The 15,549-nt window shown below is 45.6% G+C and overlaps 2 protein-coding genes across 6 annotated transcripts in view; one reads left to right on the top strand and one right to left on the bottom strand.

Moving 5' to 3' along the window:
• The window catches only part of PRIMPOL (primase and DNA directed polymerase), a 112,532-nt gene extending 99,623 nt beyond the window's left edge, over positions 1-12,909 (bottom strand). For 2 of the 4 annotated variants that reach the window (XM_069744296.1, XM_069744299.1), the window contains exons 1-2: positions 12,649-12,752; positions 287-513 (exon numbers count right to left, since the gene is read on the bottom strand). In XM_069744296.1, the coding sequence (XP_069600397.1) occupies positions 287-466 (180 nt within the window). In that variant the 5' untranslated portion in view covers positions 467-513; positions 12,649-12,752. Of the gene's footprint in view, positions 1-286; positions 514-12,638; positions 12,754-12,781 lie in introns of those variants that run through there. The other 2 variants (XM_069744298.1, XM_069744297.1) reach the window with 2 other exon arrangements.
• Positions 12,910-12,926: 17 nt separating this feature from the next.
• The window catches only part of CASP3 (caspase 3), a 70,438-nt gene continuing 67,815 nt past the window's right edge, over positions 12,927-15,549 (top strand). The window contains exon 1 of one of the 2 annotated variants that reach the window (XM_069744300.1): positions 12,927-13,099. The gene's annotated coding sequence lies outside the window, so the exon portion shown is untranslated. Of the gene's footprint in view, positions 13,100-14,717; positions 14,738-15,549 lie in introns of those variants that run through there. The other variant, XM_069744301.1, reaches the window with a different exon arrangement.

The following is a 15,549-nucleotide window of genomic DNA, read 5'->3' as shown; positions in this document are numbered from 1 at the left end:
GAGCCTGTCACATGGGCGCGGCAAGTCCCGACTAGTGACATGGCTGTCCAGGGGAAGTCACCAACTAGAGGGCGCAGCCTCGCTCCATATTCTAGCCGGGAGTATGTATAGCTCATACATACCCTCCGGTCCTGGCTCAAGAACCGGCGAATCACCACAGCCAACAATGCATGCGCTGAGGGGACTCATAAGTCTGCAGTCACACAGAGTGCCTGCAGACTTATCGATTTGGACCGAACAACCCCTCTGGCTCAAAACCATATTAATACACCAATAAATAACTTGCCTCCTTGCAGCTTTTGGCAAACTGAAAAGCTGCAGCTTGACGAGGAAAAAGCCTCCAGACAGAAGAAGGCTGCCATGGTCTAGAGAGTTTGGGCTTGTAGGCTGAACTTATCGGATGCCGCTTATACTGAGATGCCAGCTCCTCAACTTTCTTTAATTTCTCTAGCCATTTTCTCTTCATTGTCTCTGGAAAAACGTATCAGTTGCATAGTAAAAAAGCAGAATGACCTGCAAAATAAAGGATATGAAAATTATATTAAAATGGTAACAAGAATTCTTGTTCATCAGGCTTTTCCTCCCATGTGTCTGTATAAGGGTATGTTCACACGTTCCCGATTTCCATCCTTTTTTTTTTCAGGACTGAAACCGCAGCTCTTGGCAGAAAACGCAGGTCCTTTTTTTGGTCCTTTTTTTGTGCTTTTTTGGTGCGTTTTTTGATGCGTTTTTTGATCCTTTTTTTATGCAGTTTTCTATGCAGAGTCTGTGTGTTTTCTAGGAAGTTTTTTAGGGTTAAAATGGCTGAAAATACCCTAACCCTACCCCTAACCCTACCCCTAACCCTATTCTAACCTTAGTGGAAAAAAAAAAAAAAAATTCTTAATTTTTTTATTGTCCCTACCTATGGGGGTGACAAAGGGGGGGTGTCATTTACTATTTTTTTATTTTGATCACTGAGATAGGTTATATCTCAGTGATCAAAATGCACTTTGGAACGAATCTGCTGGCCGGCAGATTCGGCGGGCGCACTGCGCATGCGCCCGCCATTTTGCAAGATGGCGGCGCCCAGGGAGAAGACGGCCGGACGGACACCGGGAGGCCGTGTAAGTATAAGGGGGGGAGATTAGGGCACGGGGGGGGGGGCATCGGAGCACGGGGGGGGGCCATCGGAGCACGGGGGGTGGGCATCGGAGCACGGGGGTGGGGCATCGGAGCATGGGGGGGTGGGATCGGGGCAGCCACACTCCGCCCACGCACTTCCGCCCGCTTCCCCGCACTTCCTGCTGCAGCGGTTCGGCACCACAAACCGCAATAAAACCCGCAGATATATTTTTGATCTGCGGGTTTTACTGCGGGTTTGACCTCACAATGGAGGTCTATGGGTGCAGAACCGCTGCGGCTCCGAAAAAAGAAGTGACATGGTACTTCTTTTTTACCGCGGCTATTCAGCGCGGCTTTTTTTCCCGATTCCCGCATCATGTGCACAGTGGTTCCTGTTTTCCATAGGGTACAGTGTACTGTACCCTGCATGGAAAACAGCTGCGGAACCGCAGCGGCAAAAACGCTGCGGTTCCGCAGAAAAAAACGCACTGTGTGAACATGGCCTAAAGCTTTGTGCACTACCACTGCAGTCGTTCTCCCAAGGCAGAAAAAAAAGGTTGATAAGAAGGGGAGCAAAGTGCATGAGATTGAAGAGTGAATGACTACAAACAGGTCACTCACATGTGAGACCCTTTATTTAACCCCTTTGTTTTTTCCACCCCTTCCTCCAAGAGTCCTAAAAAAAATTTTGTTTTACATAGCTGTATGAGTGCTTTGTTTTTCTGGCACAAGTTGTTCTTTGGAATATCACCATCCATTTTTATCACTTAATGTATTGGGAAGCAGATAAGTTTTATTTTTTTATTTTTTCAAAAGTGTGGTGAAATAGGGAAAAAAAGAGCAATTGAAAAGGTGTGAAAGAGGTTGTTTTTTTTTTTTTTTTTACAGTGTTCATCATACGGAAAAAATTACTAGGCAATAGGATTCTCAAGGTCAGTATGATTATGATGATAGCATCCATGCAAAGCTTTTTTTTAAGTGCTTAAAAAAATTAAATAAGTCACTTGTGTCGACATTTTCGAAACTTGTAACGTTTCCTATTTGGAGCCGTGAGATGGGACTGTTTTTTGTGCCCTGAGCTGATGTTTTTATTAACCCCACCAAGGACCATATCTGTAAGGAGTTTGTATATTTTCCCCGTGTTTGCATGGGTTTCCTCCCACACTCCAAATACATACTGATATGGAATTTAGACTGAGCCCCAATGGGGGCAGTGATGACAATATCTGTAAAGTGCACATGAGATGGTGTTATATACAAGATACAAATATAAAATACGGTGAACAAACTATCAATGGCGAACTGGTATAGAAAGGAGAAGGCCTGCCCTTAAAGTCTACAGCAGGGATGTCAAACTCAAACACACAAAATGAAAAACTTGGGCAAACCAGTATACAGTATAATGGGCCCTACATAGGGGTGGTGGTTCTGGTGTCAGACCACGTAGTAGACAACTTAACCCCTTAATGACAGCCAATACGTCTTTTAACTGACCTGAGATATAAGAGAATAGCCTCCCCATACAGGTGACAATCCAGCATCTGTAGGTTGTGCACTATAGCTGACAACTTGATGTATCAGCCACGATCAGTGTTTGCACCGTCCAAATCTGTTTAACCCTTTAGATGCTGCTGTCAATAGTGACTACATCATTATAAATGGTTAACAGAGTGTGGGGGCTTCCTCTTTATCCCAATCGGTGCCCTCAGATCATGATTTTGTGGTCCTGATGTTAGCGATGGTAACTCAAGACCAAATAGCGGCTTTGGAGTCTGTCGGCTGTTGTAACCTGTTCAGAAGTTAGCGACATTTAGGTGGTAAAAATACACATTTTCATTTCTGTCATACCACTTTGCATTAATTTCTGTAAAGCACCTGAAGGGTTAATAAACTACCTGACAGCAGTTTTCAATATGTCAGGGGGTGCTGTTTTTAAAATGGTGTCATGTTTGGGGGTTTCCCAATATATGAGATCCCTAAAGTCACTTCAAACATGAATAGTTCCCTAAAAAAATAAATGTTGTAAATTTCCTTGAAAAAATGAAAAATTGTGGCTACATTTTTAACCCCTTAAGCCCCGAGGGTGGTTTGCACGTTAATGACCGGGCCAATTTTTACAATTCTGACCACTGTCCCTTTATGAGGTTATAACTCTGGAACGCTTCAACGGATCTTGGCGATTCTGACACTGTTTTCTCATGACATAATGTACTTCATGTTAGTGGTAAAATTCATTCGATATAACTTGAGTTTATTTGAGAAAAAAACGGAAATTTGGCGAAAATTTAGAAAATTTCGCAATTTTCCAACTTTGAATTTTTATACCCTTAAATCACAGAGATATGTCATGCAAAATACTTAATAAGTAACATTTCCCACATGTCTACATTACATCAGCACAATTTTGGAACCAAATTTTTTTTTTGTTAGGGAGTTATAAGGGTTAAAAGTTGACCAGCAATTTCTCATTTTTACACCATTTTTTTTTAGGGACCACATCTCATTTGAAGTCATTTTGAGGGGTCTATATGATAGAAAATACCCAAGTGTGACACCATTCTAAAAACTGCACCCCTCAAGGTGCTCAAAACCACATTCAAGGAGTTTATTAACCCTTCAGGTGTTTTACAGGAATTTTTAGAATGTTTAAATAAAAATGAACATTTAACTTTTTTCACACAAAATTTATTTCAGCTCCAGTTTGTTTTATTTTACCAAGGGTAACAGGAGAAAATGGACCCCAAACGTTGTTGTACAATTTGTCCTGAGTACGTTGATACCCCATATGTGGGGATAAACCACTGTTTGGGCGCATGGCAGAGCTCGGAAGGAAAGGAGCGCCATTTGACTTTTCAATGCAAAATTGACTGGAATTGAGATGGGACGCCATGTTGCGTTTGGAGAGCCCCTGATGTGCCTAAACATTGAAACCCCCCACAAGTGACACCATTTTGGAAAGTAGACCCCTTGAGGAACTTATCTAGATGTGTGGTGAGCACTTTGACCCAACAAGTGCTTCATAGAAGTTTATAATGCAGAGCCGTAAAATAAAAAATCATTTTTTTTCACAAAAATGATCTTTTTGCCCCCAATTTTTTATTTTCCCAAGGGTAAGAGAAGAAATTAGACCACAAAAGTTGTTTTGCAATTTGTCCTGAGTACGCGAATACCCCATATGTGGGTGTAAACCATTGTTTGGGCGCATGGCACAGCTCGGAAGGGAAGGAGCGCCATTTGACTTTTCAATGCAAAATTGACTGGAATTGAGATGGGACGCCATGTTGCGTTTGGAGAGCCCCTGATGTGCCTAAACATTGAAACCACCCACAAATGACACCATTTTGGAAAGGAGACCCCCTAAGGCACTCCTCTAGATGTGTTTTGAGAGCGTTGAGCCCCCAAGTGTTTCACTACAGTTTATAACGCAGAGCCGTGAAAATAAAAATTCTTTTTTTTTTTTTCACAAAAATGATTTTTTAGTCCCCAGTTTTGTATTTTCACAAGGGTAACAAGATAAATTAGACCCCAAAAGTTGTTGTCCAATTTGTCCTGAGTACGCTGATACCCCATATGTTGGGGGGAACCACTGTTTGGGCGCATGGCAGAGCTCGGAAGGGAAGGAGCGCCATTTGGAATACAGACTTAGATGGATTGGTCTGCAGGCGTCACGTTGCATTTGCAGAGCCCCTGATGTACCCAAACAGTACAAACCCCCCACAAGTGACCTCATATTGGAAACTAGACCTCCCAAGGAACTTATCTAGATGTGTTGTGAGAACTTTGAACCCCAAGTGTTTCACTGCAGTTTACAACGCAGAGCCGCGAAAATAAAAAAAATCTTATTTTTCCCACAAAAAGGATTTTTAGCCCCCCACATTTTTATTTTCCCAAGGATAACAAGAGAACTTGGACCCAAAAAGTTGTTGTCCAATTTGTCATGAGTACGCTGATACCCCATATGTTGGGGTAAACCCCTGTTTGGGCGCACCGGAGAGCTCGGAAGGGAAGGAGCACTGTTTTACTTTTTCAACGCAGAATTGGCAGGAATTGAGATCGGACGCCATGTCGCGTTTGGAGAGCCCCTGATGTGCCTGAACAGTGGAAACTCCCCAATTCTACCTGAAACCCTAATCCAACAACACTCCTAAACCTAATCCCAACGGTAACCCTAACCACACCCCTAACCCTGACACACCCCTAATTCTAATCCCAACCCTAATCCCAACCGTAAATATAATCCAAACCCTAACCCTAACTTTAGCCCCAACCCTAACCCTAACTTTAGCCCCAACCCTAACCCTAACTTTAGCCCCAACCGTAACCCTAACTTTAGCCCCAACCCTAACCCTAACTTTAGCTCCAACCCTAACCCCAACCCTAACCCTAACCCTAGCCCCAACCCTAACCCCAACCCTAGCCCCAACCCTAGCCCTGATGGGAAAATGGAAATAAATACATTTTTTTAATTTTATTATTTTTCCCCAACTAAGGGGGTGATGAAGGGGGGTTTGATTTACTTTTATAGCGTTTTTCATATCGGATTTTTATAATTGGCAGCTGTCACACACTAAAAGACGCTTTTTTATAGCAAAAAAGTTTTTGCGTCTCCACATTTTGAGACCTATAATTTTTCCATATTTTGGTCCACAGAGTCATCTGAGGTCTTGTTTTTTGCGGGACGAGATGACGTTTTTATTGGAAACATTTTTGGACACGTGACAGTTTTTGATCACTTTTTATTCCGATTTTTGTGAGGCAGAATGACCAAAAACCAGCTATTCATTAATTTCTTTTGGGGGAGGCGTTTATACCATTCCGCGTTTGGTAAAATGGATAAATCAGTTTTATTCTTCGGGTCAGTACGATTACAGCGATCTCATTTATATCATTTTTTTTACGTTTTGGCGCTTTTATACGATAAAAGCTATTTTATAGAAAAAATAATTATTTTGGCATCGCTTTATTCTCAGGACTATAACTTTATTTTTTTGCTTATTATGCTTTGTGGCGGCTCGTTTTTTGCGGGACAAGATGACGTTTTCAGCGGTACCACGGTTATTTACATCCGTCTTTTTGATCGCGTGTTATTCCACTTTTTGTTCGGCGGTATGATAATAAAGCGTTGTTTTTTGGTTTGTTTGTTTTTCTTACGGTGTTCACTGAAGGGGTTAACTAGTTGGACAGTTTTATAGGTTGGGTCGTTATGGACGCGACGATACTAAATATGTGTACTTTCATTGTTTTGTGTTTTTTTTTTAGATAAAGAAATGTATTTATGGGAATAATATATATATTTTTTTTTTTATTTTTTTTATTTTTTTTACTTTTTACTTTGTCCCAGGGGGGGACATCACAGATCGCCGATCTTACAGTTTGCACAGCACTCTGTAAGATCGGCGATCTCACTCACATCGCTGCAGGCTTACCAGCACCTGCAGTCGACCCGGAAGTACTCCCTGCAGGACCCGGATGCAGCCCCGCGGCCATTTTGGATCCGGGGCCTGCAGGGAGAAGACGCTCGGTGAGTATTTTCAGAACAGCGGGGGGGGGGGGGGAACGCACAGGGGGTGGGGACATGGACCTTTATTTTATACACGAAAAACCACACAAAAAATGGATTATTCATATCTTCTTTACAGCAAACGCTGCTGCACAGAAGAATCGTGGCTTCAGCACCATGTGGGGGGGACAGCGCTTACTGGAGCGCTGTCTCCTGCACGGCACACGGACTGCACACGGACAACGTCCGTGTGCGGTACGTGTTTTACACGGACCCATTGACTTTAATGGGTCCGTGTAATACGTGCGCTTCCACGAACACTGACATGTCTCCGTGTTAGGCACACGGAGACATGGTCCGCAAAAAATCAATGACATCTGCACAGATGCATTGATTTTAATGCGTCTACGTGTGTCAGTGGCTCCGGTACGTGAGGAAACTGTCACCTCACGTACCGTAGCCACTGACGTGTGAACCGGCCTAAAACGTCGGACATGGGCAAACGCTTTGTATGGTAACAATTTCAATTTGCCACTGCCACGACCTCTTCCCAACAGTGAAGGCCCGCCAATGCCATTTATTGTGGTTGGGGATGAGGCCTTTCAGATGTGTGCAAACCTCCGTAAACCATACTCCAGTCGGGACTTGAACCACACAAAAATAATTTTTAACTACCAACTGACAAGGGCACGAAGAACTGTTGAGTGTGCCTTTGGTTTGCTGGTATCGAAATGGTGCATTTTGGGAACAGCCATTAATATCAAAATTTACACAATCAATGAGGTTGTCAAAGTGTGTGTGGTTCAGCACAACTACATCATGGCTAAAGAGCGATTCAACATAGAACTTGATGAACCTGTTTCTAACCCATTGCCAGATCATCATCATCACCCTCTGAGAACAACAAGGGAAGTGGCACAAATGAGGGATACATTTGCTGTCTACTTTGTTTCTGATATTGGACGTGTGGAGTTCAAAAATGAAATGGTTTAGTAAAATTTTCCTGTAATGTTATGTACCTGGAATGTTATAATGTACCTTTAGGCTAAGTGCACACATTTCAGAATTGCCGCGGAAATTTCCGTGGCAATTCTGCGCCTCCTGCCGCGGGTATATCGCATGCGGAATTGGCATGCATATTCCCGCAGAAAACTAGCATTTTGCAAGCATAATTAGCTTGCAGAACGCTAGCGTTTTCCAAGCGATCTGTAGCATCGCTTGGAAAACTGATTGACAGGTTGGTCACACTTGTCAAACAGTGTTTGACAAGTGTGACCAACTTTTTACTATTGATGCAGCCTATGCCACATCAATAGTAAAAGATAGAATGTTAAAAATAAAAAATGGTTATACTCACATACCACAAACAGCCAATCTCCTCAGCGGCTTCCGTTCCTATAGATGGTGTGTGTGCAGGACCTTCGATGACGTCGCGGTCACGTGACCGTGACTTCATCGCAGGTCCTTCACACACCATCTACAGGAACGGAAGCGGCCGCGTGCAGCGCTGAGGGGCAGGAAGACTCCGGGGGCCATCGAAGGTGAGTGTGTCACGATTTTTTTATTTTAATTCTTTTCTTTTTAACAATTATATGGTGCCCAGTCCGTGGAGTAAAGTCTCCTCTCCTTCACCCTAGGTACCAACCGCACATGATCTGCTTACTTCCCACATGGTGGGCCTAGCCCCATGCGGGAAGTAAGCAGATCAATGCATTCCTAGGTGTGCGGAATCCCCGCGATTCTGCAAATTTAATGAACATGCTGCGTTTTTTTTCTGGAATGCGAATCCGCTCAGGAAAAAAATGCAGCATGTGCACAAAAAATGCGGATTGCATTCTATTAAATAGGATGCTTAATGTGAGCGTTTTTATAGCGAAAAACCGCGAACAATCTGCTACGTGTGCACACAGCCTTAATGTTTGCTGACAATAAAACACCTCTAGTGAAACACCTATTCCAAGTTCCCTCTACATTACAATACTTCTTTTTATAAGATGGTCACAACTAGTCTTTATTCCACTCCGTCTCATGCAGATTGTGTATAATCCACTCCCTGTCTCATGCAGATTGGGTTATGTCACCCATGCTTTACACTACAGCTCTTCTCTGTCAGTACTATGGTAGGGGACGTCGGATTAGCTACATCCTCTCTTCAGTCTGCATTAATCTATAGTCCAATAGATTAATGCAGACTGAGGAGAAGATGGAGCTAATCCACCTCATATCTTTACTCACCTGCCCGTGTGTCAGAACTAGTGCACTCAGGATGCAGAAACCAATGTAGTAAACATGGCGGCAACACAGGTGCAAAAGACGGATGACACAACCGCTCATAGTCTGCCAATTTATGAAGGTGTGATTGCTCAGTGTCATTCTGAGCAGTGGTCTCAGTGTTTTTCAAACATGTTTACTTCATGGGTTTGCTGCATCCTGAGTGCACCAGTGCTGACACCTCGGCAGGTGAGCATTGCTGACCCCTGACCCTTTGTACTTCAATAGCGGCGGCGGCGCAGTGTGTTTTGACGACAAACGGTGTGTATTGACGGTGACGAAAGAGACAAAGGAACAGGCAGTGATAGGGGGAAAAAGCCCCACAAATTTATTTTACAACACAACAATTAACTTTTACAAAAGAATGAGGGCGAAATGTTATGGACCTGGGGGGTGTGGATGCTTGGCTAGGTGTGGATGATGAAGGGGTTTAAGGGGAAGGGCATATTAAATGTGTGGTGTCTGGGAGGTCAGGGATGGAAGTAGACATATTAGGAGTGGAAGCATTGGACGGGAGAGACAAACTGGACAACAGAAACACATTGGGAGGTGAGGGCGGAGGTAGTTGGACAGTTCTGGTACGACTCTTCTTTTTGGATTTCTATCCCATCTTAGGCGGCTGCCTTCTTTTTCTGTGTCTACTTGGGAGGGTGGGAGTGGTGGGTTCAGCAGGGCGCGCAGGATCTGGACCCGGAGTGGTGGTGGACAGCTGTGCGGGATCTGTGCCCGGCCTGGTGGTGGACAGCCGTGCAGGACCTGGACCCAGCCTGGTGGTGGACAGTCATGCAGGATCTGGACCTGGCATGGTGTGGCAGTGGACGGTCATATAGGAGCAGGACTCGGCCTGGTGGTGGACTGGCATTCAGCAGGACCCGGCATAGTGGTGGCGGTATAGTGGTGTGCAGCAGGACTGGGCATGGTGGTGGCCGTACAGTGGTATGCAGCAGAACTCTGTAAAGAACTGAAGCAGGTTAGTGGTGGCACAGGCAGAAATGCCACGTGTGGCTGCTGGAAGTACCGAGTCTGCTTCATAGCCTGTAAGTAAGCAGCATTGCAGGCCTGCATCACATTAAGCTGGAGTTCAGGCGTAAGGTGTTCTGACATGCCCGGCTCTATCGCAGTAAAAAAAAAAAAAATGTTGTGCCGGTCTCTGAAGGTCAGCTTCCAGGTGGTCAATGCGTCAGTTGACATCCTGGAAAAGTGTGTTTATATGGGCGAGGCCACTTTCCAGTCTATCTCCGAGCGCATTCAGGCCATTCTGGAAGACCGAGCTCAAGTGAACAAACTCGGGGATGAGTGTTCTGTCCAAGACCGTCTGCTGCTGGTGGGAAGACCCCCCCCAAAAAAAAACAGTGGCAGAGGACTGGGACAGGGGAACACCTGAAGGACCAGCTGCCTGTTCTCCAGCCTGTGAAGCCTGGCCACTTGCTGCATCGCTGGTGGATGGCTGGGGCTGTTCGATGAGGGGCCACTCCAGAGGACGATCCAGGTTTGAGGGTGCTGCTTCAGGTTCTGAGTGGAAAAGAAATTAAAAACATTACTACAAAAAAATTACAATTGTAAAAGAGCCAACATATCCTGTGGAATAGAAATAAAAAATCAGATTAGGGAATACAACACACAAATACTTACGTTTGCTGAGCAAGGACAGGCCTCAGGAAAGATAGCCTCCTATGGTACTTGTATTTCCTGATCCTTGCAGCAGCACCACTGCGAACTTGGATCTCCTGTCTCAGGTCCTTATTGAAGCGATCCTTCATCGAACGCCAACGGATTCTGACTTTGTTCCCTGTGAAAGGGAAAAAAATAAAAATTGTTAAACAATGCACTTTAGGCCGGGATCACACAACCGTGTGTGATTCGAGAAACTCGGAGGAGTTTCTCGCATCACACAAGGTTGTGTGATCACGGCCTACAGGTTTACTGCCGCGTCAGACCACATTGCAATACTTACGAAAATCCTTTCGGACTTGTGGTGTGGCATTGTCCCAGTCATCCATCAGCGATTGGACCACTTCATTCCACAGCCACCGAATCACCACAGCGTCCGAGTGCTGTTGATCCCGGGTGTCCCACAACGGAACTCTCTTCCACCAACGTTATGAGGTCATTGTCGATTAATTCTTCATCCCGTTGTGGAACCTAAAAATGAAATAAATACATTAGTGTTGTAAAGTTAAAACACTTAAAACAAAAACTGTCAACAAGAACAAAAAACAGTCAATAGTACCAAAACAGTCAAGAATAAATAAAAACAGTACAGAATACTTAGGCTAGGTTCACATTGCGTTAGTGGGTGTCCGCTAACGGAATCCGTTACATGGCGAAATTGGCGCAATTAACGCTATCTAACGGATCCATTAGCACCCCCATTGACTGCAATGTGCTAACGGATCGCTAACGTATGCCATTTTTGGCATGTGTCAGCGATGTGCCGTTATTTTCGGACGGACCTTGAACACTGCTTGCAGCGTTCAGGGTCTGTTCTTCGCTAGCGCAGATCGGCCAAACGCAATCCCTTTTTGGACATTGCGTTAGCGCAATCCGTTAGCGTATCCGCTAAACGGATTGCACTAACGCAATGTGAACCTAGCCTTACACACCGTCTTGCCACCGGAACTTGGGCCTGAGTCTGCTGCTCCTGCTCGTCTGCACTTGAAGTGTTTTGTAAAGAAAAAAACATGATTTTGTCACAGTGTAAATAGTGACAGTAAATACCAATCAGTAGCAAGTGTACTCACTTCAGTCTCCTGTCCACTGTGAGGTCTGCTCTGCACTGGAGGACATGGCTATAACTGCGAGAGACTGAAATTACAGACTGCAGGGAGAAAGACAGGCAGACATATAGCTTGTATACTCACATTTTGTAAATATCTGAGTCTTCACTGAATCCGATTGCTTGTAATCTCTTCCATAGGCTTGAAAGTACTGGACTCCCAGTGTCCACACCCTCTTTTAAAAGCTTTGTTTGGGGGGTGCTTAAAACCAGTACCTGGACATGTTTACTCATAAATACGCATTCGCACGCAAACGCAAGAGTGTGTATGTCCTTGCTTACCTATACGTTCGAATAGACTGCAACGCATTGTTTTGACGCACTCCATTCGCAAGCGTCCGCATGCATATGGCCGCAGAAATTTGACACGTCAAAAAAATGCAACCTGTTGCGTTAGGCCAGGTTCACTGCGTTTTAGCGGTCCGTTAGACGGACTACATTACACCGCGGCATAAGGCAGTCCGTTAACGCCACCATTAAGCCCTATGGCGGATGCATCGCTAGCGCACGCCCACAATACAATAGCCTAACGGAGTGCGCAGGAACTGACAATCTGAGGGACTGGCTCTTCTATAAAGCAGGCTGTACTGCGTCACTAGATGCCTATACAGCAGTACAATGAGGTGCTGGCTTTAGTCAGGGACAGGAATAATAACAATGGGAAAAGTAGGACTATTTGCAAGACGCGCTGGCGGGTTTTTTTTAGCCACAATGAGGCGGCTCTTTGTGGTGAGCGGAGCCGAGTGAGGCCCATCACCAGAGCCAGCCTGCGCCAGCACTGCCACTAGTCTATCATCGGGGCCGGAGTCTTTCTTTACATTTGGCATGGACTATACCACTCTCGCTATATAGGGGCCGTCACAAAGGTCCAGACATTAGTGCACAGCAACATGAGAGTCAGGAGACCACACCGCGGCGCGACAGCATCCCTGCTCATGACCAGTCAGCACAGACCAGGCCGGCGCAGCCTGTACATGGCGCACTCACGTCTCCGCACCTCTCTGCCGCACTTATGTCATGACGTCATCACCAGAACCAGCGCCGCCGCCACACCAGCTCTGCCCAGCAGCCACTCCAAGTTCCCGCCACTGGCGGATAACGTGATAGGCTGGGAATCTTGATAAACTGACCAATCAATGTTGTCCGTGGAGCAGCCATCTCCTCACGTGATGCTAGAAGCTTAGGTGCTGCCTTAGAAACAAAGGCACAATCTTTGTTAGCGTCAGGCATTGGCTGAGGGCTCGTGACGTCACTAGTTGCCTGGCGCTATACGGACAGGAGAGATCCGCGGTTACCGCGGCCCAAAAGTAGTAAGTGCAGAGCCGGGGAGGTGTTGTTGTTATGTGAAATTCCAGCCAATAGGAGGCGTCTTCCTGGTGAAGCCACGCCCATGTAAACTAAACAGCGCAGCTCTGACAGACAAAAAGAGAAAGCAGCGAGGAGCGGAGGTAAGAGGCGCCGCTGTGTGCGGGCAGCGTGCGGGGCTGCTACTGACAGCCGGGAGGGGTAACTGCGGGCTGCAGGACCACCGAGCCTGACTGGTGTGTGCAGCGGCAGGGAACTGTCCTGCGGCTGCTAGTCCCAGGCGTGTAGGGCAGCCTGGGACTTGTGGTTCTACTATGTGACGTCCCTTCAGCCATGCTGAGAGTTGTAGTTCCTTTAGGAGCTGGTATAAGTCCAGCTTCTGTTATCTAGCTGGCCACAACTCCAACGCCCAGCATATTTGGAAGTGTCTGGGTATGCTGGGAGTTGTAGCTTTGAGACTTATGGAGAGCCAGAAATTGTAGTCCTGCGCTCTGGAGCTACCGTCACTCCTATGTGGAGTTCTCGTTCTTTTCTTGAGGCTTGCTGAGACTTGTAGTTGTCCTGTTATATGGCCAGCACTGCTATCGGTATGTAGTGTTAGCCCATGGTTCTTCCTGAGACTTGTAGTTCTCCTGTTATTTGGCCAGCACTGCTATCAGTATGTAGTGTTAGCCCATGGTTCTTCCTGAGACTTGTAGTTCTCCTGTTATTTGGCCAGCACTGCTATCAGTATGTCGTGTTAGCCCATGGTTCTTCCTGAGACTTGTAGTTCTCCTGTTATTTGGCCAGCACTGCTATCAGTATGTCGTGTTAGCCCATGGTTCTTCCTGAGACTTGTAGTTCTCCTGTTATTTGGCCAGCACTGCTATCAGTATGTAGTGTTAGCCCATGGTCCTTCCTGAGACTTGTAGTTCCCCTGTTATTAGTACATGTGCTCCTTTCCCCATGTAGCGGTAGCACTGTAGCCTGTATACACTATACCAGCGGGCAGGGGTACGGCATGGGAGGCTGGACACGTGGCACATGCTGTGGGCATGGCTCAGTCTGTGGAGTAAGTGTCACACTGTGCCAGAAGCAGAGCTAAGGGGCAGCCAGGGCATTTTCCATAGATGCAGAATCCCTGTTTCTGCCAGGGTGATTAGATGACAGGGCAGCACACTGGCCCTGTGCCCGGCTATGTATGGTGGAGTGACGCCGCTGTGCTGTATGTCTCTTGTGTACCACTCTGGGGGTCACCTGGGGTAATAGGGAGTGCGCTGCCAGCTGTGAGCTGCTGCCCTCCCTGTTCTTGCTTCTTTGTGTCTGTGCTGTTTACATGGTGATGACTCACTATGAACAGGAAAGCTGTCGTCAGCACTTATTGCTGATGGCAGTGTGCACAGATGCAGATTTTCCTACTTTATGCATCATGTAAGTGTGGATGGGACAGGAAGGAAGATTGGTTTTATTTTGGTTATTATTGGGCTCTAAAAAGATCCCATGCCCAAATAATTGGAGTAAGAGAAACTCCGAGGCTGAATTTCTGTAGGTTATTCTTACTGTAATTTTAACATTTTTTTACACAAAGAAATATCCCTAACTTGTTTTATGATAGTGATTTACAGTGAAAACTGCACCATCAAAATCTGCGTCACAGAACTTCAGCATTTTTTTAAAGGGAACCTGACGACTGATACATACCAGACATCTTCTACAGATCCGAGCCATATTTCTGAAAAGCAGAGAAGAACATGGTTTAAAAGCTGCCACTGACAGAACTGCACAGGAGACTACTCGGACAGGCAGGTCCCCGGCAAATTCTTGCTGCCTGAGAGTGATCGATCCTTCCCTATACAAGCACTGAGACAGAGACCTATCAATCCATGGCAGCGGCTCAGTCCGCGGCAGCTTGTAAACTGTTGTTCTCTGAAACGCCGCAGCCTTTCAGGGTTAAACATGCCTAGCTGGAACTGTGCAGCCATTGTCTGATACATGCTGCCCATGGACCAGGCCCCGTCTGTCAGCTGTCAGGTTCCATTTAAGTAGAACTTATTACGTTGTGCGTGCAGTCCGATCTGTGGACAGCGCTATATAAAGGAGCTGATGCTGAGCAGAATGATATACAGGAATGTATATTATGCATTATAGTCCCTAGTGTTTGTATCTGTGACCAGTCCGTGGTCCTATCCGGTGATTGTCCATCACGGAGTAGGACTGCCCATTAGACTCATACACTAAATTAAAAAAAAAAGGAAATATACATGCAAAAACAATTTGCCATTGCTAAATTTATACACAAAAACCCAAACAACTCAAATAAAAACATTTAAAATAACGCATGTTGTGCCTGAGGCTGTTTCCTAGCAATACAACCAATATGACCAGCGTGATAACCAATGGAGCCATGTAAAAGTGGTGGATATCTAAGAAAAGTATGAGTGGACACTACCCCTAAAGTGATGTCAAGTAGCAGTCAGTAAAGAAGAAAAGTGCAATGCACATGTGCAGACAATATGTGATGCAGTATCTAAAGAATATATAAGAAAAAAAAAAAGCAATAAGTGCACAGTCACCCAGGTAAATTGACTCCGGGAAGAAGCATCCTATGAGAAGG

This window comes from Ranitomeya imitator, chromosome 1, assembly GCF_032444005.1.
Source record: "Ranitomeya imitator isolate aRanImi1 chromosome 1, aRanImi1.pri, whole genome shotgun sequence".
NCBI lineage: Eukaryota > Metazoa > Chordata > Amphibia > Anura > Dendrobatidae > Ranitomeya > Ranitomeya imitator.
Note: the sequence above shows the minus strand (reverse complement) of the source record. Positions and strands in the feature narration are given on the sequence as shown.